The sequence below is a fragment of the Prionailurus viverrinus genome, chromosome B2 (genome assembly GCF_022837055.1).
Source record: "Prionailurus viverrinus isolate Anna chromosome B2, UM_Priviv_1.0, whole genome shotgun sequence".
Taxonomy (NCBI): Eukaryota; Metazoa; Chordata; class Mammalia; order Carnivora; family Felidae; genus Prionailurus; species Prionailurus viverrinus.
The window spans coordinates 99,669,361-99,692,083 of NC_062565.1; the positions used below are offsets into that span (position 1 = coordinate 99,669,361).

Genomic DNA, 22,723 nt, shown 5'->3' on the forward strand with positions numbered 1-22,723 from the left:
AGGAACTGAATATTTTATTTTAAGTAATTTAAATTTAAATAGCCATACAGAGACTTGGGTGAGCTGGGTTCCTCTCCTTCTGTCCTAGGGGCTGGGCTGACAAACAGTGCTCATCAGCCATTGCCCAACTGCGCTGAACCATGGGTGGGGAGCATGTTCCCAAGTAGGTTACTTAGCCCCTAATGATTTAGAGTTAAAAATATATTGTACAATAATTCTAGTATTCTGGCTTTATATACTTAGGATTTAAGTTTGATTTTTTTTCTTATAACATTGCAGTTTGGACCAGAAAATCCCTTTAGGACACAGCAAATGGCTGCCCCTAGAAATATGCTTTCTGGATATGCTGAACCAGCTCATATCAATGACTTTATGTTTGAACAGCAAAGAAGAACTTTTGCCACCTATGGTAAGGAGATAAGATTTACAGTTTCCAGTTTGACACATTTTTGGGTGTGTGATAATCTGTTTTATCTTCTTGCTTTTTAAATTTAATAACCTAGATTCCTTTTTCAAAAGGTGCATTTTCTTAAACACATCTATAAATATTTATACAAGTGTGAAGTTGAACTAATATTTTTAGCTGTCATTCTAAATCTGCTGTGATTTCTGAGTACTAGAAATACTCTGTGGTCTTAAAAACAGAATGTTCTCGGGGTGCCTGGGTGGCGCAGTCGGTTAAGTGTCCGACTTCAGCCAGGTCACGATCTCGCGGTCCGTGAGTTCGAGCCCCGCGTCAGGCTCTGGGCTGATGGCTCAGAGCCTGGAGCCTGTTTCCAATTCTGTGTCTCCCTCTCTCTCTGCCCCTCCCCCGTTCATGCTCTGTCTCTCTCTGTCCCAAAAATAAAATAAACGTTGAAAAAAAAATTTAAAAAAAAAAAAAAAAAAAAAAAACCAGAATGTTCTCTGTTGTACTTGATAATGAACACTTGTTATTGAATGTCCATTATATGCAGGTCACTGTTGAAGTTGGTCAATGACCAGATAGTGTTGAATTTACTTTTATTTTTAATTCCAGTATAATTAACCTACATTGTTATATTAGTTTCAGATGTACACTATAGTGATTCAGTAATTCTATACACTGCTCAGTGCTCATCATGATCAGTGTTCTCTTAATCTCCTTCACCTATTTCACCATCCCCCCACTCACCTCCCTTCCGGTAACCATCAGTCTGTTCTCCATAGTTGAGTCTTTTTTTGCTTTGTCTCTTTTTCTTTGTTCGTTTGTTTTATTTCTTCAGTTGCACATATGAGTGATCATACAGTATTTTTCTTTCTCTGACTGACCTATTTCACTTTGACTTTATACCCACTAGATCTATCCATGTTGTTGCACATGGTAAAATTTCATTCTTTTTTGTGGCTGAGTAATATTCCGTTGTATGTATCTTTCAGATCTTTATCCATTCAACTATCGATGGACACTTGGATTGTTTCCATAACTTGCCTATTGTAAATAATGCTGCAGTAAAATAGAGCCACATAAATCTTGAATTAGTGTTTTCCTATTCTTTGGGTAAATATCCAGTAGTAGAATCACTGGATCATATGATACTTCTATTTTTAATTTTTTGAGGAACCTCCATACTGTTTTCCACAGTGGCTGTACCAGTTTGCATTCCCACCAACAGTGCACGATGGTTCCTTTTTTCCACATCCTCGCCAACACCTGTTGTTTCTTGAGGTTTTGATTTTAGCCATTCTAACAAGCGTGAGGTGATATCTCATTTTGGTTTTGATTTACAGTTCCCTGATGATCAGAGATGTTGAGCATGTCTTCAAGCGTCTGTTGACCATCTGGATGTCTTTGGAGAAATGTCTATTCATGTCTTTTGCTCATTTTTCATCAGATTATTTGTTTTTTTGGTACATTCTGTATATCTTGTTATTAACCGACTGACTTTATTCTGTTTCTCACATCTTCTCTCTGAAATGTTTTCTCTTATTTACTGAAGGACATCAGGAAATAGAATGGCCACAGATTCATTGTGTAAAATAATTATATCTGATCTGTCAGTGGTAGGATTTAATAAAGTTAACATGCATACAAGGTCAGGAATCTCCTCTAAAAGAAGATGGTCTTTATAATGTCCCTGTTGATAGTTCCACAGATTATAGTTCCTAGTCACTTATATCAGATTTGCTAGTATTCGGTGGTACCTTTCCTTTCTCTTTCTGTAATCCACATCTGTGTCTTTATGCTGTTGTGTTGTTATCTTCTTTATGAATTAGTTTCGTGTGCTAATGTTTCTTTTCCAAAAAGTAATTGACAAAGAAAACTTTGAATTTTACAACAAATTTAATAATCACGTCTTTAGACATCAGCACATTCTCTTTTTTTTCTTTCTTTGCAGTTGGAATTCTAATTCCTCCTTTTATTTCTTACAGAATTTGTTTTAAGTTCTGAACAAATTTTTCTGTCCTATCTACCATTAACTTCCATTATTATAAGATAGGATTAAAGAAGGTTAAGGGGAGCCTGGGTGGGTCAGTCAGTTAAATGTCTGATTCTTGATTTCGGCTCAGGTCATGATCTCACGGTTCGTGGGTTCAAGCCCTCCCATCGGGCTCTGTGCTGACAGTGTGGAGCCTACTTGGGATTCTCTCTCTCTTCTTCTCTCTCTCGAAATAAATAAATAAACTTCAGTAAAACTTTATAAAAACATTTTTAAAGGTTAATAAAAAAGTATCACGTGAAATACTATGTATTCAGTGATGATTTTTTTTTTTTTAATTTTTTTTTCAACGTTTTTATTTTATTTTTGGGACAGAGAGAGACAGAGCATGAACGGGGGAGGGGCAGAGAGAGAGGGAGACACAGAATCGGAAACAGGCTCCAGGCTCCGAGCCATCAGCCCAGAGCCTGACGCGGGGCTCGAACTCACGGACCGCGAGATCGTGACCTGGCTGAAGTCGGACGCTTAACCGACTGCGCCACCCAGGCGCCCCTCAGTGATGATTTTTAACAAAAGTTATTTTCATAAAAAAAGAATATAAACAAATTTTAAAACTTTTAGGAAAGAGAGAAGAAAAAGGTTACCTATAACCTCACTATACTAAAATATCTACCTTTAGCATTATGATCTTTATCCCTCCAAGTTACTCTATACTGTAATCATTCTATAGTGAAAAATTTGCATCTCACCTTCTTATTCAGTGTTCTACCATCAGCATTTCCCAGTGTTAATTTATAATCCCCGTTTGTCATTTTTAAGACCTCGGTAATATCCACTGATGGGCTCTGTCATAATTTTCATAATTTATTCTAATGTTGGAAAGTTGCTTTTTTCTAATTTTTAGGGAGTGATGCAAACTGATTTACTGTGTATTAGTTTAGAGTTTTAGTAAAGATAGTATTTATCACAATACATTCTCAGAAACTGGTTTTGAAGAGATTGTCATGTGTTAGGTTATATTTCATCATGTCAAGGTTATAATTAACAGTGTTCAAAAACTTAGACTGTATACTTCTGAAATCACGTAGAAGAGTTGGACTCTTCCAGTCCAATAAAATGGTTATAAATGCATTTGTACCCATAAAGGATCCCCTGTAAATATGAAGTATATGTGTGTGTATGTGTGTATAGCACATAAAAATCAATTTTATTACATCATGAATTTATTATTATATTCTAGCCTGTATGAAATAGACTTTTAAAGACTTTGCTTGTTTTCTTTAGGGAGGACTTAAGCAATAATTTAGATAGCTAAAACTACTTTAAAACAAAACAGAAAAGAAAATGTCCAATTAAGCTTATACTGATACCTATTTTCTTTCTTAAATTATCCTATAGTAAGAATATTTATTTATTTATTTATTTATTTATTTATTTATTTATGTTTATTTATTTTTGAGAGAGAGAGAGAGAGTGCGCGAACAGGAGAGGGGCAGAGAGAGGGAGACACAGAATCTGAAGCAGGTTCTAGGCTCTGAACTGTCAGCACAGAGCCCACTGTGGGGCTTGAACTCAGAAACTGGGAGATCATGACCTGAGCCTAAGTCAGACACTTAACCAACTGAGCAACCCAGGCGGCCCCTATAGTAAAAACATTTAAAACTAAGTTGGTTTAGATCTGGGTTCAAAAATGGACTTGGGGTATCCTATATTAGGCAGCCTGGAATAAAAGAAGTAGCCGATTGCTAAACAAATTATGGTCTGTCTCCTTTGTGATAATCTTAGAACCAAGGACAGTTTGCTTGAACTTAAATTAAGAAACAAGTTAAACAACCTCAGGTTTAGCAATTTCTCTTTTCTTTACCCCTAAGTATTCAGCAAGTATAGCCTTCTGTTAACTTAAAAGTCTTCTTATTTTCTCATCAAAAGTTCTCGTCTAATTTCAGATCGTAATTCCTATCTGTTTTCTCTCACCCTTCTACATGGAATGTAAGGCTAGGAGACCTTTCTGTTACCTTCCCTCATTTGCAAAGTACCAGGGAGCAGATCTTCTCACACCTTGTACTAGTGTTATTTCTGAGACATAAAGGAGATGGCACATGACTTCAGTTTTACGTGTCTCGAATATATCACTGTACAACCTGCTGGGCTAGAGAACAAACATTGATCCTACTTCTCTTCCCATTTTTAAATGGTTGTAGCAATGTTATAATCTAAGTGCATTCTTCCTGGAAGATTTCTATTGTACTCTACATTTTATTTATCACAAGACCCGCCTGTAGAGTCCGTATCAGTGAAGATAGGCTGTTACTCTAGCGTCTGTTTATGGTATTTCTCCTGATTTCATCTCTCAGTGGTTTGTGTGAATTCTTTTGTCTTATTTTCCTCCCTTTTCCTTCCAGGTTCTTGGCCTGTTCCCTGGCTAGTCTTAACTTGGGGCTTCTCAGTGATGTTTCAGACTTCTTTTGGTCCTCCTGTTACCCAGAATTTCCTCCACATCAGTCTATGGAAGTGGAAAATAGAATTTAAAATAAACACCTTTAGTTTTACCATAGTCATTATTTTTTAAACTTTTTTTTTAATGTTTATTTATTTTTGAGAGAGAGAGATAAGAGTGCAAGCAGAGGAGGGGCAGAGAGAGAGAGGGAGACACAGAATCTGAAGTAGGCTTCAGGCTCCAAGGTGTCAGCACAGAGTCTGATGCGGGGCTCAAAGTCACGAACTGTGAGATCATGACCTGAACTGAAGTCGGATGGGTAACCGACTGAGCCACCCCAGGTGCCCCTACCATAGTCATTATTAACTGAGCTTTCATTTTAGTATCAGAAACTCTTCATTAACCTTTTTAAATGATTTTGTAAAATACTCTGCTGAAGATGTATAATTTATGTAAACATTCCTTGTGTCATTTAGATTTAAACTGGTTCTAATTTTCACTATTAAAAATGTGATGTAAAAAAAATGTAGTGATGTATATCTTAAACTGCAGTAAAATGCTTTTTAAATTGTAATTTTAAATTATCTTTGTAAATATCTTTGTGCATAAAACTTTATGGGTTTTTTTCATTTTCTTAAGATGAATTCCCAGGGGTAGTTCTAAGAATATAAATGTTTTTGGTGTTTTTTTAAATTTTTTTTTCAGTGACACTTTCTTTTTTTTTTTTTAATTTTTTTTTTTTAATGTTGTATTTATTTTTGAGACAGAGAGAGACAGAGCATGAACGGGGGAGGGTCAGAGAGAGAGGGAGACACAGAATCTGAAGCAGGCTCCAGGCTCTGAGCTGTCAGCACAGAGCCCGACGCAGGGCTCGAACCCACGGACCGTGAGATCATGACCTGAGCCAAAGTCGGATGCTTAACCGACTGAGCCACCCAGGCGCCCCAGTCAGTGACACTTTCCCTTGCTTTACTATTTTTTATCTTTTTTCTGCTTTTGAAATAGGCTTTTAATTACAAGATATCAAACTACACTCAAAAATACCAGCCATTGGCACACTGTGGAGAAGCTCACAAGCAGGGACAGATAGCAGTGGCAGGAGGTGGGAAATGATTGGAGAAGTGGTTACAAATGTTCACAGGAAGCTAAACCTGTACAACAGGTTGTGCCCTAATGTTAGCACAAGTTAGACTAGTCACTACCATGGTCAGTGGCCTTGGTGTGATTTGGGTTCAGATTCTATGTGGTAATACAGTTTCTTCCAGTTGAAAGTTCTTGGCTTGCACCAATCACAGCATGACCAGAGGGCACCAGACCAGTCTATTTGGTTTTCAGTATACTGTCATAGACCTGATAGATGTACCGAGAGACTTCAGCAGCTCTACGCTTCAGTGCCAGTGTATAATTTCGGTGTCCTGGCTGGATATGTAGCTCAGCCAAAATCCAAATGCCATTAGTGAGCTTTAGGGATCAGTACAGCATGTCCGGCCCACATTCCTCTTGGCAACCATATAAAAATTATTGTTTTGCAATTTGCTGGAAACAGTGTCAGCCTTTAAATGACATTCCTTAAAGTTCATTGAGCCGAAGTTCATTTTCATTGGGGATATCCTTCCGTGTTGCAAGGGAGACCTGGCGCTCCATTCTGCCATCTTCTAGACAAAGCACATTGAGTAGGACGAGGCAGCTGAAGTAGAAGACATCAGTCTTGTTTTTCACAGCCACCTACAGGTGATTCAGAGGTTCCATCTTCATGACCGGGCCCAAGGTGTGGAGAGGCAAGGAGACGTCAATACTCTGATTTGGCATCAGTGGAGTATGGGTAGCCAGAGGAGTGCTGGGGATGACACCAAAGCTATTCTTGTTAAACTGGATTGCAAAGTCTGTCATGTGCTGCAGAGCTTTGTTGGTGAAGTTCATTTCCATATAGATGTGTCCTTGGCAGTGAATAAATGTTCCAGATGTCTCCCAAGCCTTTAGCTTTTATTTTACTTCAAGCAGCCAGGCAGTCTTAGAAGCTACCTATCCACCAGGTGCCATGCCTATCCCCGTGGAGAGCTCAAATAGGTCATTCAGACCACTGTTGACCAAAACAGGAATAGGAGAAGAAGCAAAGGTTGTGGGCACTGATGATGGGATGGAGGATTGTCCCACCGGACTATGTAGTCCTCCTCCTAACAGGTTTACTCTCATGTGCCTGGAGGACACCTGTGGCACATTGACTGTGGAACCAAGGTCAAGGATTATCGGAATCTTGTGTTGCGAAACTCAAGACTTGCTGTACCAGCTCGCTCCTGTGTTTCTGATGGTTTCTTGAGAAACAGCCTCGCTATGGCATCAAGCAGAGTGAACTGCACCCGGGTGCTTTTCATCATGAAAACTCTCCAGGAAGCTCTCCTGTAACTCATCTGTTGTCAGTTCTCTCAGCTTATTCTCCCACAATCCAAATTGTAGCTGCTCAAGCAACTGGTTCATCCAGTGAGTCTAAAGTTCTTGCACAGAGTGGTAATGATACTTTCATACTTGTTGGGTATTTGTGGAACATGTCCCTGATGACAACAGTTACCTTTTGGACTACATAATTTACTTTGGTCTGGATGCGATCAAGCAATGTGCTCACACGGCACTCAGCAGATGTCTCCACTTTGATGGCACACCGTACAGTGGCCCACACAGCTTTGCAAACAGAGTTAACATCCCCTTCTTTGGCATATTCCTTGAATTCTGCCAGAACCTGAGCAGTGTTGGCTTCAGCATATTGTAGTAGTCAGAGTCCTTGGGTAACAACTCTAGAAACTTCATTAGGACTCTTAACACTGAAAGCACCAATGCTGAGTTGGCACGAGATAGCTGGGGAGTTAACATGCTCACACAGCTGCTCTGAGCCTCCCGGTCATCTTTAGGGTTGTAATTAGGCAGTCCAAGATGAAAATCTGGCCCCATTCAGTGCACTTACTCGTGCTGTCAGCCGCTTATTCATGTTCTTTGGGTTCGGATCAAGTAGGTTGCTGTTTGGGTGAGATTCACTGATTTCCGATAATGCTGCTGTAGCATTAGCCACCACCGTTGGTGGTGAATCTGCTATTTGAATCTGCTATGAGGTCCAGCAGAGAATCCGGAAATCCCTGATCTTCCACCATTTGGGCATTGATATCATGGTGTTCTGCCACACAGACTGCTGCTGTTTTCTAAACATGCGGATCTTCATCCTTCAAGCACTTGCGGAGGGACTCGCAGGGATCTTCTATAATTTTGTCCACCCAGGTGCACCCCATGATCCTGACTGTGAAAGTCCGAATTAGACGATTGGAATCTTCACAGCCCTTCACGAAGCTGTGGACAGCCATGATGGTCATGTCTGGCTGACTGCTGGCATAGTTCATCAAATAGAGATACACAAGCTTCTTTAACTCCACATTGTCCGTTTGCGTAGTTTACTACATCTGGAAAGAGAGAGCTAATGTCCTGGGCCATAGTCATGGAAGCAGTCGCTTTCTTCATAGCCTCCTTCCTCTTTTCTTTCTTTTCATTGTTGACTTTAGCCTTCAACTCAAAGACTTCTCTTTTATTGGTTGTGAAATACTTGGAGTCGGTGATGGTGTTGGATCTTTAATGTGCACCGGAGGCAAGGGTGGGAGTGCAGTGGCCAGAGAGCACGGTCTGAGTGGTGTTGTAATGGTTTCCTGCACATCACCAAATATAAGTGTCTCTAAAGGTTTTGTTATATGTTGTCAAATTGCTATCCAAAAGAATCCTAACTCATACTGCCACCACCACATGTAAAAGTCCTATTTCTCTTTACCCAAGATCTGTGTGATTGTTTTTCCTTTATTTATTTGATAGTAAAAATATATCTCTTTATTTTTACTTTTTCTTGTAGACCACTAGTGAGGTTGAAGGTTTTTCCATAAATTTGTGACGATTCTTTTGCACACTGTATCTTCTTATTTATACACTGGTATATTAGTATTAATAATCTTAAGGATCTACTAATAAGGTTGGTATTGTTAGAGCTACTTCAGACAGACTACAGAGGAAGAAAGTAGGCATTAACTGTATTAAAAGCATAAAAAGGAAAATGAACTTTAGAAAGACAGATGAGACTATCTCAGAACTGAAATGCAGACATATTCAAACTTACATGAGCCATAGGATGATAGAAATCTAATTAGACTAAAATTCTGTAGTGTTAGAGTTATATCTTGCTCTATCACTTGATTGGCTTCTAGTAGGGTATATAGCTAAATATTTAACTTCTCTTATTTGTGAAGGGAAAATATTATTGTCCCTTAATTACCTGGGTGGGAAGCAGTAGTGGTAATGGTGATAATCGCAGTAAAGATTTATTTTACCATAGATGACGTGGAAAAGGAAGAGAGCATGAATTCCTGTCCCAGAAACAAGACTATGGCCAAATGAGTTGGGGATTGGTGCTTACACAGATATCACAGGAAGGACCAGGGATCTCCCTTTCTTCTTTGCCTCCCCCTCCCTTCCTCCAAACCCATAATGCAATGTCGTTGGTATAGACATAACTCTCCAACAAAATAGAATTACATTCTAGATAAATTTTTATGATTGAGATGGGGATTTTTAACATCAGATATGTTGGTATAAATTTTATATGAGCCTTATAAAGTCTCATTTTAAAAATCCCTTACAGAACACTGTTCTGTATGTCAAAGAGATGAAAGATAAAATGACTCATGGGATTTGAACCTGTGATTTCAGAGATTCTACTCCAAAGCTGCTTTTCTGTCATCAAGCTTCCTCCTCTGGCTAAGAACATATTTTAATACTGAAAAAACTATGCAAATGAGCTAATAGCCAAGGTGGTTGTTTCTATTCTAGCATATCATGAGGATGAGTTGAACACCTATATCCTTAGTTTGTTTGAAAAGTATGTTTAATGACAAATCTCTTTCTGTTCCCCAAAAGAAGTTCTCTTTAATCTTCAGCTGGAAAATTAAAGTGTCAACTTGATCCACTAGGATGTACCCCTTAAAAAATTGGCTAATACTTTTATATATTTTATGATTATTCATGCAAGTCATAGGCCATAAACTGATTAATGATCTAGCTCTCTTTTATAAATTTGCTAGATTATTGCTAAAATTAATTTCACCATTTATCATGTTATAGCACCCCCACTTAAGGAAAAATTGATTTGAGTTCATATAGATAGATTTTCTTTCCTTAAGTTCCCAAAGACCACTGAAGACTACATTTATATATATAGTAGCTACATACTTCCATCACTTTTTTTTTTTTTTTTTTGAGAGAGAGGGAGAGCAAGCCAGGGAGGGGGACAGAAGGAGGGAGAGAGACACACACAGAGAGAGAGAATCTCAAGTAGGCTCCATGCTTAGCACAGAGCCTAATATGGGCCTCAATCCCATGACCCTGAGATCATGACCTGAGCCAAAATCAAGAGTCAGACACGCAACCAACTGGTCAGTCTCCCAAGCGTCCCACTTTCATGACTTTTTGAAGCAGTGTATTCACATGCTAGTAGATATTCTTACTTACTTTTCTTACCAAGGAAACATACATAGTGATTTATGAAGTAGAAATGTATTATTTTGGGGCGCCTGGGTGGCGCAGTCGGTTGAGCGTCCGACTTCAGCCAGGTCACGATCTCGCGGTCCGGGAGTTCGAGCCCCGCGTCGGGCTCTGGGCTGATGGCTCAGAGCCTGGAGCCTGTTTCCGATTCTGTGTCTCCCTCTCTCTCTGCCCCTCCCGCGTTCATGCTCTGTCTCTCTCTGTCCCAAAAATAAATAAACGTTGAAAAAAAAAATTAAAAAAAAATGTATTATTTTAAAATTGAGAAACAAAACTGTCTTTCCTGAGAATAGCATTTTCAAAATAATAGCTAGATTTTATATACTTCTTCTTACTCTCTTCTTTTTTCAATTACTTAATAGTTTATATACTTTGATAAGCTAAAGCCATGTCTTATCTATTACCGAAAACAAAAAGGAAATGGTTTCTAAGCTTCTGAACGTGTGATGTACATATATTTTTAAGATCTTAGAATTTAAGACTAAAGTCTGATATCTTGGCCAGAGAGACTGTTAATAATGTAATGACAAAATGCTAAATTCGTCCTATAAGAATACTTTTTACTCGACTGAAGTCATGCATGGTCCCCCCTGAGATTTGGGTTAATTGTTCTAAAAGGAACATAGCTCAGGAAAGAGGGATTTGGTCCTAAGTTAAAGACCATTTCAACATCTAGGAAGGAAAATGTGAAATGAGTGTATTCGTATAGTAATAAAATAAACTATACATGACAAAAATGTATCCATAATATGTACTTTCTTCCTTTTCAGGTTATGCATTAGACCCTTCATTAGATAATCACCAAGTGTCTACTAAATATATTGGTTCTGTAGAAGAAGCTGAAAAAAATCAAGGTAATTTATTCAAATTTATTTAAAATATTTAATATCAAATATATATGTATGTGTCTATATCTATGTATACATACACTTATGATTACTGTCTTGCAGATTGACTTTCAGCAGTAAGAAAAAACTAGTGTTTTATTAGGTTGGTTTTATTTTAAGCTGAGACAATACAGTGATATATTTTAGAGCAGTATCATTTAGAACTATTATAGTTTAGAGCTTGTTTTTGCCACTCAACTAGGTGTGCAACCTTGTAGGGAAGATGTTGGTACCTATTATTCTGGGTTGTGATGAGCACTAGGCACAGTGCCAACCATGTAGAAATCATTCAATAAATTATAATTAATGTGTAGCTAATCTTGGCAATTTATTTCTCAACACTAACGTCAAGCTACATTTTTACAGAGCAGAACAAATTTTATTATACATTGTCTGTAAAGATTATCTTTAAAGGTTTGAAGGCTGAGTTTGAATATGTGTTTTAGAATATATGTTTGTGCAGATTTTCATTTTGTACTTACAAGACAAAGTGTCATATTCTAAATGCTAACTTCTCACAAAGCTCATCGTTGGAATCTTACCCATAAAATATGCTCATTAGAAAAAGAATATGGTTGTATGAGGACTTCTAGTTAGTAGCTACAGACCCTATATCATATCATCCAGCTACATTATTGTTAAAATAGAATTTTAACAAGCTTTTATTGTAACATGCAACCTGAAGGAAACTGATTTGAATTAATATAGGTAAGCTTTTTTAAGTTAGACCTCTACAAGCCGTATCTTTTTTTTTTTTTTTTTTTTTTTACAAGCCGTATCTTTTATGTAGTTAGATTGTGACTGTGACCCATAAACCTTTTCCAATTTAGTGCCGGCACCCAGAGTGCCACCTCCTACTGATCAAATCAGAACCTCAACCAGAAACACCCTCTTTCCTCCTTTCTTTTTAATTCTAAGATTTATGATTTAGAGGTCAAGTTTAGATTGAGATCACTTGGAAGAATACCAGATTCTTGTGAAACCTTGTTTAATTAATATTGTTGAATTACAAGTGAATCAAAATTATTAATTTCCTAATGTAATTTAACCGAATTCAGTTTTTAAATGATAAATTTTAATTTATTCTTTCTTTCAAAAGTGGCTTTATCATTATTTAGCAATATTAAATTGCTGGATTTCTTTCAAAAAGTGGTAAAATCTACTGATCTAGGTCCATGATTCATTAAAAGGATTGTGTTTTGTAGGATTACATAGCTGGGTCTTTTCTTTAAATAGATGAGGATTTGCAAAATAATGGGAACAGTAGGAAGCTTCTCTTCCCAGAAGGTTGAGTCTCTTTTTGTATACCATGAGTTGGTCTATCTGGCAGATTCATAGATTTTATTTTGTGTTTTTAAATAAATCTTTGGTCACTTGAACAATCACTTTTCTTTAGCCATACAAAGTAAAAACATATATGCTCTCTATATGTATTTATATAAATGCTGTTTCTTTAAAAAATATCCATGTTTGTAATCTCTTTTTTAATGTAGGTTTAACTGTGTTTGAAACTGGTCAGAAAAAAATAGAAAAAAGGAAAAAGTTTAAAGAAAATGATGCATCTAATATTGATGGTTTCTTGGGACCATGGGCAAAATATGTGGATGAAAAAGATGTAGCCAAACCCTCAGAAGTAAGTTTTGATGTTTTTCATTGCCAATTCAGGTAGATGCTGTGTGTCTGTGAAGGATATCTATGTTAATAAACTTGAGATTTCCTTAGAGAACCAAATGATGACTCATTAGAATTTCCCTGCCATGGTTGAGAAAATACACTAAGATTTTTACATTTTTCTTGGGAATATTTTTTTAAGTTTATTTATTTATTTTGAGGGAGAGAGAGAGAGCATGAGCAGGCAAGTGGCAGAGAGGGAGAGAGAGAATCCCAAGCAGTCTCTGCACTATCAGCATAGAACCTGACTTACGGGGCTCGATTCCACAAACTCTGAGATCATGAAGTGAGCTGAGATCAAGACTCAGACGCTCAACCGACTGAGCCACCCAGGTGCCCTGGGAATATTTTTATTTATCCTTTTTCTGATTTATTTTCTTCCGTATTTTTTTAAATACCTTTTTGGTTTTTTATTTTATTTCATTTTTGTTGAGAGAGAGACAGCGCATGAGCAGGGAAGGGGCAGAGAGAGAGGGAGACACAGAATCCGAAGCAGGCTCCAGGCTGCAGGCTCCAGGCTCCGAGCTGTCAGCATAGAGCCCGACACGGGGCTTGAAATAATGAGCTGTGAGATCATGACCCGAGCCGAAGTCGGACACCTAACCAGCTGAGCCACCTGGGCACTCTGATTTTCTTCCATATTTTTAATTAAAATACAATATTGAACAATTTTTAAGAAAAGTTAAAATTTAATAAAAGTTGATAATGCTGTTAAACTATTGTGGTAGGTGTTTTCTGATACTAGATATTCAGATAGTGAATGTCTAGATATTAGATATCTAGATACTAGATATTCAGATAGTGAGTATCTAGAATACTAAATTAGCCTTTCTATGATTTTAGGATTGATGATGGGTTTTATTTATTAACATATTTAAAAATTTTAATAATTATCTATATTTTAAAATAATACCATGAAGTTTATAAAATAAAACTATAGACCCCTATCTGCCCCTTCCCCCCTCCTAATCCTACTGTCTGTATGGGCCAGTGACTCTTGTAGGTTTTAGGGATATAGCAGTGGACAAGATCAAGAAAATCCTGTCCTCATGAAGCTTATGTTCTAGCTGTATCTTTCATCTATGTATCTCAATTATATACATATGCTGCTTTTTATTTACATTAGACATCATCTGTTGACTTCTTTGTTATTATAGATAGGGACTTATTACTACCCCACCTTCCTTCCACTGCTCCTCCCATAAAAGTTGTCACAGATCTGTAGTCATTGCTTATATGCTTATGGCTTAGTAAAAGCTGTCATTACTGGAGAACAACATTATGTCCTAAAACGGAGTTTCCTTTACAGTAGTAGATTTTCTAATTGCTTTGTCTTTTCACTTACATAATTAGCATAACACATTAAATTTGCTTCTAGGTGTTCCAGAAGGATGGGTTTTGTATAAAATGATTTTAAAAGTATCAACTAGTACCTTTTATTTGTTAATGTCATTTTGTAATCCGTCAAAGAGTTGAGATTGTTATCTGAGAGACATACTTATAGCTATTGCTTCACCAAAAAGTGGACCTCATCATAAAGTATTTATAATCAGCCTTGGGCAAGGTGGGGTTCTAAAAGATCCATTTTAAAGTTCACTTCTTAATTTCCTTAGGAAGAACAAAAAGAATTAGATGAAATCACGGCCAAGAGGCAGAAAAAAGGCAAACAGGAAGAAGAGAAACCTGGGGAGGAGAAGACAATCTTACATGGTAATATATTTTTTATGCTTCTTCATTTTTATGATAAACTTTCAGATATCTACTCTGTTCTCTGTTCATATAGTATCAATTGCCCTTATTAATCAGCTGCTGTGCTTCACTGTATTAAGAATAATTGTATTTGACTGTTCGCATCTCAAAGAAATTATACCAGACTCTTCTGTATTCTAATAAAGGAGAGAAAATAGCATGATTAATGATTGCCACAGATGATTCTTCGAAGTGCTAGTGAATTTTTAAAAATGGCAGATAAAGAAGAGGTCTGAATTGTCCACGATCTATTGTTTCCTCAGAACAGACTCTTTCTGCAGTCATTTTAACTTTTTGTTTTTAACCCAAGCCAGATATTTAAAAGAAAAACTTTTTTTTTCATGTGAATAGACTGGAGATTAAAATTCTTATACTAATTTTGATATGTGGAAGGAAATGCCTATTTCCTTTACATCAGGAAATATAGTCCAAAATGAATTATAAGTATTCTCAAATGTACCTGGTTCATTAATAATTAGTTACCTTTGGAAAATTATGTAGTGATTAGCAAACTGTAAGGAATAATTTAGTACTGATGTATTGGTTATTCTAATATTGATCACATATCAAATATTTAGGTTTGATGAGGCCATATTCGATTTCTCAAACTCCAGTTTTCTGGAATTTTCTCTCCAAGGAGTCTGTTGAGTACTGTGATGCTTGCAGCCATAATAAATGTAACAGCCCACATCTATTGAGGACTATTCTGTGCCAGGCATGCCGCTAAATGTTTTATATATACTATGCCATTTAAGTGCCACCAGTGACTTCACTGTAAACTTTATGTTGAAAGTGGAGAAGAGAATGGAATAGGAACCTGGAAGGGCATAAAAGAGGAAAACAGGGAAAAAGGGTAGTTGATATTTTTAACTTCTTTTTTTATCCTGGTTTGCTTCTGAGTCTTTGCCAGTGACTCACAAGGCTCAAGTATTATCTTTTCTTCCCTCGCTGTAATTATGCTGCAGTGAAGTCTTTTTTATATCATTAAAATGTGTAACTAAGTAAAAGTATAGATCTTATTTAAAGGTCTAATAGTCTCTGGGTATTTAGAAATTCCAAAGTATTACCTCTAATTGTAAACAATATCAGTGACTTCAAGAACTAAATTTTAGCTGACTCTTGGTCTTAACTTCATCAGAATGTTAGTACCTAAACCTTAACAGGGAACAATATCCCTATGAATAAAATGTTACCAGGGGCGCCTGGGTGGCTCAGTCGGCTGGGCGTCCGACTTCAGTTCACGTCATGATTTCACAGTCTGTGAGTTCGAGCCCCACGTTGGGCTCTGTGCTGACAGCTCAGAGCCTGGAGCCTGCTTCCGATTCTGTGTCTCCCTCTCTCTCTGCCCCTCCCCTGCTCATGCTCTGTCTCTCTCTGTCTCAAAAATAAATAAAAAAACATTTAAAAAATTTTTTTAAAAAAGTTATCATTTAAGGATATAGATTTTATGACTGTAGCTTATATTTGTTCACTGCTTTCCTTTGTTTTCTTATTTCAGTTAAAGAAATGTATGACTACCAAGGCAGATCCTATCTTCACATACCTCAGGATGTTGGTGTTAATCTGCGGTCCACTGTGCCACCTGAGAAGTGTTATCTTCCCAAGAAACAAATTCATGTGTGGTCTGGACATACGAAGGTAAGCAAAGTGGTCATATGGATTGGCCATGACATCACATTCATAATTGGTGTCCTATCCCCTTAGGGGTAACCCAAGCCTTTCCCCACATATTCCTGCCCAACCACAGCAGTGAATAATGGGTTGGTAGTGGCACTAAGACCTCAGTAATGTTGCCTTAGCTCTTGGGATTATCATGCTTAAGAGAAGATTAGATGGTTTCTGGTTTATAAACCATGATAATATTTAAACTGATGCAGAGACAAGATACTTGAAACTTTTGATGTTGATATTCTTTGTCATCTGCACTATTCCGACTGATAATTTTCCAGCTCCTAGCAAAGAGCGAAGGAACCGAATAAAAGCAGGAAGAGGAGAGAGAGCATTAGCAACTTGATTGACTAAGAATTCCCTGGGGTGAGCAAGTCAGTATTAAAGGTCAAAAAACAAATCTTCAAAAGCTTAGTGTCAATAAGGGCTGCTCTTGGACTACTAACAAAGGTTATTCTGGGGCATGATTTTTGGAATTAAGAAAAACAGTAAATTAGGTTGCTTAAAAATATATCATACTTTCCTTGTTTCACTTTAGCGGACATTAGACTCCTTCTGATTGATAACTGTAATACCTTTTTATAGGGTGTCAGTGCTGTCAGATTGTTTCCTCTCTCTGGCCATTTATTGCTGTCTTGTTCCATGGACTGTAAAATTAAGGTGAGTTTTCAGTAACAGAGTAGGAGTGCTGCAATGCTAGTGCTTTGGTTAAGTCTATTTGGTTAATTATAAATAAATTTGGGTTTGTTAGACAACTAGAGGCTAATTATTTTCTCTTAGGCCCCGTGAATGCAGCCATTTATGAATTGCTTCCAAACATGTTGATTCAAATATGGCTCTGTGGTCCAACTGTCTAGGCTCATTTGTAAGCTTAGATAACTGATTAGGATGTAATCAATCACTTTGGCTTTAGATATATAAATATTTAATCACTAATAATGTATTTTTATAGAGGCTTTGGATACATAACAAATATGAGTTCATTTGTTCCTCAGAACCTTATGAGGTAGAGAGGACACATGATAGAAATCCCATTTCAAAAAGTAGGTAACATAATTCATCCTTTTTCTTATAAATGCAAGTAGACACCAAGTAGCAGAACTGCTCCCAGCCTCTTCTCTCAGGTTGTACAGTCTTGGGAAGCTCCACTTTAAGGTTAAGTTTCCGCTATAGAGTATGTGGGGAAAAAGCTCAGTTGCCAGAGCATATCAACTTGAACATGGGAGAAGCCTTTTTAAAACTAAAGTCTGGGGGCGCCTGGGTGGCTTGGTCGGTTAAGCGTCTGACTTCGGCTCAGGTCATGATCTCACGGTCCGTGAGTTCAGTCCGTGAGTTCGAGCCCCGCGTCGGGCTCTGTGCTGACAGCTCAGAGCCTGGAGCCTGTTTCAGATTCTGTGTCTCCCTCTCTCTCTGCCCCTCCCCTGTTCATGCTCTGTCTCTCTCTGTCTCAAAAATAAATAAACGTTAAAAAAAATTAAAATAAAAAAGTTTTAAAAAGACCCTCTCCCTGCCCTTAGGGTGATCATTTCTTTATGATGTAAATGATACTTATAGAACCTGGCATAAGGTGCTCTGTTTTCAAAGAGGAAGCACACTTCAGCAGGAGGGTAACTAAGTAAAGGGGATGGGGGGGAGGGAGTGTAGGGAGTGGAGCAGGTCCAAAAAGAGTGAATAGGATGCATAGGCATGGCGTGTGCTGAACACTGTAAGTTTGTGGTTTCTGGAGTCTCGAATCTGAGAGATACAGAGTGGCAACAGTCATAGGCCAAGGACCAGGTAGGTCCTGGAAGTCCTTTGCCTGGTATGCTGTGGGAACTGAGACTTTATGCTGTTGGCACTGGGTGGCCAGGAAGTGCTTGTTTTAGAACACTAGTAACATTACCAACGGTTTGATTTGAGGTAGGCAAGAATAAAGGTAGTTTTGAAGCTATTGTATTAATTCACTTTAGATGTGATGAGAATTATTAGCCTATTATAGTCTAGATCATCATTTCCATATAGCTTCTATAATATTTTGTGGCTTCAGTAAGTTCCCAAAAAATGAAATACATTTCGTAAGGACCAAAATGTTATAAACATGGCAGTTTTTAATAGTATTTAATTCTTCCAGAAGTAGCTCATAATATTACATAAAAGTTTTCATCATAGAAAATATATCAAATACAGAAAAGAACAAGAAATGAAAGTCACTTTTATTAGCTCCATCTATGTTCTCTTGATATTTTGGTGTATCTTTCAGTGTCAGATTTCAAATTTGTGTGTGTGTGTGTGTGTATGGTTCAAATGTTGCAACATAGACTAACAGCTCTAAGCAACATGTTCCCTTAAATATAATGCCTTTGGTTAAATCCCCTGTACACACATATATGCACACACATAGCCAGCATACGACTGTTGTTATTGATTGAAACTTGTCATTTTACCCAAGTCTTCTATTAAATTTAATTTCTGTGTTTTTTTCCCCCAGCTATGGGAGGTTTATGGAGACAGGCGCTGTCTACGAACATTTATTGGTAATACTTCTTTTATCTCTGGCTATAAATCTGTTTGGAAAGACTTTTTTTTTTTAATGTTTATTTATTTTTAAGAGAGAGAGAGAGAGAGAGAGAGAGACAGCATGAGTAGGGGAGGGGCAGAGAGAGAGGGAGACAGGAGACACAGAATCTGAAGCAGGCTCCAGGATCCAGGCTGTCAGCACAGAGCCCGACACAGGGCTTGAACCCAGGAACCACAAGATCATGAACTGAGCCAAAGTCGGACGCTTAACCGACTGAGCCACCCAGGAGCCCCTGTTTGGAAAGACTTTTTAAAAATTTTTTTTTTTTTTTTGACATTTATTTATTTTTGGGACAGAGAGAGACAGAGCATGAACGGGGGAGGGGCAGAGAGAGAGGGAGACACAGAATCGGAAACAGGCTCCAGGCTCTGAGCCATCAGCCCAGAGCCCGACGCGGGGCTCGAACTCACGGACCGCGAGATCGTGACCTGGCTGAAGTCGGACGCTTAACCGACTGCGCCACCCAGGCACCCCGGAAAGACTTTTTTAAACTAAGATAACATCATTGACAGTAATTTTATTGTACCAATAATGAAGGAAAGTCTTCAAAAACTTGAGCTGAGTCTTGAAGAGGGACTAAGTCCTCCCAAACAGACAAAAAAGGGAACTGACAAGAAAACCAAAGTGGTTTGAGAAAGCATGCTGTTTTGGGGCAGCCAGGTATATTTCGGAATTGCCAGGGTATGGAATATGGTGAGAGATGACAAGCAGAGAAAGCAGTATAACAAGAGGCAAGGCATGGAGGACCTTACATGCCCTTAGTAGGGAGAGCAGAATCGGGTGCCTGGGTGGCTCAGTTAAGCGTCCGACTTCGGCTCAGGTCGTGATCTCACGATTTGTGAGTTCGAGCCCCACATTGGGCTCTGTGCTGACAGCGCAGAGCCTGGAGCCTGTTTTGGATTCTGTGTCTCCCTCTCTCTTTCTGCCCCTCCCCCACATGTACGCCCACACTCACACTCTCGTGCTCTCTCTGTCTCTCAAAAATAAATAAACTAAATTTTTTAAAAATTAAAAAAAATAAGGAGTGTAGAATCTATCCAGAGGACCTTGGAAAGCCATCCATTAAATGGCTTTTGCAGGAAATTAGCTTAATTAGATTAGAAGTTTATAGAGATCACAGTGACAGTATGGAAGATGTTTTGGTGGGGCAGGCCCGCTGGCAGGGAAATGAATTACAGGGTTATTTCATCGGTCTAGATTAGAAATGCTAAGAGTCTGGACTAAAGCGGTGCATAGAGAGGAAAAACAATCAAGAGTTAAAAATCAGCAGGACTTAGCGGATGTAAGTGATAAGAGTGCATCAGGAGTCTAGGGTGACTCCCAGCTGGCTGGGTGAATGGTGGTGCCATTCGCCAAGAGAGGGAACAGAAGAGGATGATGAGGTATCACTTGTTAAGTTTGAGCTGCCTTTGGGATATGGAGATGAGAATATCCAGTAAGCAATTAGATGGCCAGATGTTGAGCTTTGAAGAGAAGTTAGGAATTGACAGCTACAGCATACAAAAGGATAAGATTGAGTGAACTCCTTGAAGGAAAAAACAAGGCCAAAAAGCAAACAGCTTCGTGGCAAACCTTTCTGGCAGAGAATAGTTTACAGTCTTGGGCAGATTTCATATGAAGGCTGGTTATGTTTCCAGATTTTACTGTACATCATCGAGACATTATTTGTGTAAATCGTAGTGGCTCTGTTTTTAGATTCAAGTGGGAGTCCGTTCTGCAGGCTTTGTTATGATTTTAGGGCCTCACCCCACAAATAAATACTGCCCAAGGTGCCTATAGGAGGACTTGTGGGAAGGCTCTCAGCAGCGTATGGGGGAACAAAATGCCTCCTGTACATTTAGTGGATTTGGTCCCCATCTGTCTCCCCACCGCTCCCTGGCAGTTTTTCAGTGGAAAACTGAAAATTACCTGCTTTCGGAAGATGGGACTCTTGCTGTAGAAAAGAATGCCTAATTACTGTAGCACATTGCCTGACTAGTTCACTGGTGGTGCTGGTTCAGGGCTGCTGTGTGTGGTTGACAATTTGTGCAGTGCACATTTTGCACAATTGTACTTGTCAGTCTTGGTCATGATGGGGTGGTAAAGAATAGGAAAGTTTCTGCTTTCATTTAGCCACATTTTATTTGTCTCTGTAACTTTCAGAAGAGTTGACTGGCCTGGCAGGATTGATTTCCAAGCAAAGCACTTTAAAATTAATATATTGTCAAAATGCTATCTTAAAATAGAAATTGATATTTGTTTCAAAAAGGTTTATTAGTCTCAGAGATTCTGAATTCACTTCTGTGAAACTTGGTAATGTGATCACAGAAATCCACAGCTACTGAAGAAGGGCTGTGATTCCATGAACTTGAGGGTTAGGTCACTTTGTTTCACTTAGTGAGTAATCTGGAGAGTGAACCTCCGACATGTCACTAGTCCCTTCTTTTTCGTTGGCAATAATTGGCCTGTTATGTTTCCTTAAATTCTTGACTGCTTAGTCATCAGTTATGTGTATTACATATTAAAAGATTGCTATGACCAACTTCAAAAAAAAAAAAAAAAGTTACCCCTTACCCCTTGTCTCTTGGTTCTTACCTAAATGTTATGCCTCAGAAACACCTAGGGAGCTTTTTGAAGGGGAAATAAAAAAACCTCCTACGTTCCCAAGCCCACACCTAACTGAACTCTGAGTCAGTAAGTCAGGGAATAGGATTCCAGAGATTTTGACTCACAGTGTGGCTTGAGAATGCTATTTCTCTTAACAGTGCTTGTGTTTTAAGAGATATTTCACCTCACCTCTGTTTTTATTGTCTCCACCTTTAGGTCACAGTAAAGCTGTTAGGGACATCTGCTTTAATACTGCAGGAACACAGTTCCTCAGTGCAGCTTATGACAGGTATCTTAAGCTCTGGGACACTGAGACAGGTAAGAGCTCACTGATACTAATCCATATTTATCTTAGAAATTAGCATTGATAAATGAAATAGTGTGAGTGGTCTTCTGTGGCAGATGATGCCATCTGTAACTGCTGATTCTCATACCACCATCAGCTAATATCATAAAATGTAGAGTTGAAACTCAGCTACGTAAGTAGCTTTTTTACTATGAAACTTTGTTTCCATCAAATACAATTTATAAAGCAAACGTGCTGATAGACAAGCAAATCTGAAATCTTCCATAGACTATTTAATTGATCTTTTTGTTCTCTTCCATCACGTAGCACACGGCATTGCACATAATGGAAGCACAATAAATGTCTGATGAACAACATTAAATTTGATTGCCCACATTAAGATAAGTCAGTTTACAGGCCCATAGGCGAGTTGGTTTTATATATTCACAAACATTAATTGCATCAGTACGTTGTGGCCAGTATGGTTTTGTATAACCATCTTTTGTCTTACTGAGTTTTAAGGGGAAAGGTAATAGCTCATATTTATTGAACACTGTTTACCAGGCATTGTGCTGTGCACTTACACCCAGTATTGCATTCAATTCTTAAAATATCCCTATAATTATTCTTATCATTCCTATAGACGAAGAAACTGAAGCTTAAAGAGGTAACTTTTCCAGAGTCACACAGCTAGTAAATGGCCGAACTGGTTTCAGCCAAGGTCTAATGCCAAAGCCCATACTCTTAACCCACAGTGGCTCTCAACTCCGGCTACACATCATAATCATTTTATCTATTCTGCAATTGATGATTCACTTTTGAAAAATTTATTTTTAATCATTAAGAATCTGTGAAAAGGAACAGTGTAGTTTATAGTAAAGAACAAGCAGGCTGCCCTTCCCCAAAATTTATTAAGCAGAT

General features: G+C 38.1%; 2 protein-coding genes across 4 annotated transcripts in view; one reads left to right on the plus strand and one right to left on the minus strand.

Moving 5' to 3' along the window:
• CDC40 (cell division cycle 40) overlaps positions 1-22,723 on the plus strand; it is a 60,828-nt gene that overhangs the window by 21,314 nt on the left and 16,791 nt on the right. Inside the window, exons 3-10 of the mRNA XM_047858737.1 lie at positions 280-409; positions 11,169-11,252; positions 12,779-12,918; positions 14,570-14,666; positions 16,204-16,343; positions 16,959-17,033; positions 18,841-18,886; positions 21,733-21,834. Of these exons, the coding sequence (XP_047714693.1) occupies positions 280-409; positions 11,169-11,252; positions 12,779-12,918; positions 14,570-14,666; positions 16,204-16,343; positions 16,959-17,033; positions 18,841-18,886; positions 21,733-21,834 (814 nt within the window). The remainder of the gene's footprint in view (positions 1-279; positions 410-11,168; positions 11,253-12,778; positions 12,919-14,569; positions 14,667-16,203; positions 16,344-16,958; positions 17,034-18,840; positions 18,887-21,732; positions 21,835-22,723) is intronic.
• METTL24 (methyltransferase like 24) overlaps positions 1-22,723 on the minus strand; it is a 172,766-nt gene that overhangs the window by 21,127 nt on the left and 128,916 nt on the right. The window lies entirely within an intron of this gene.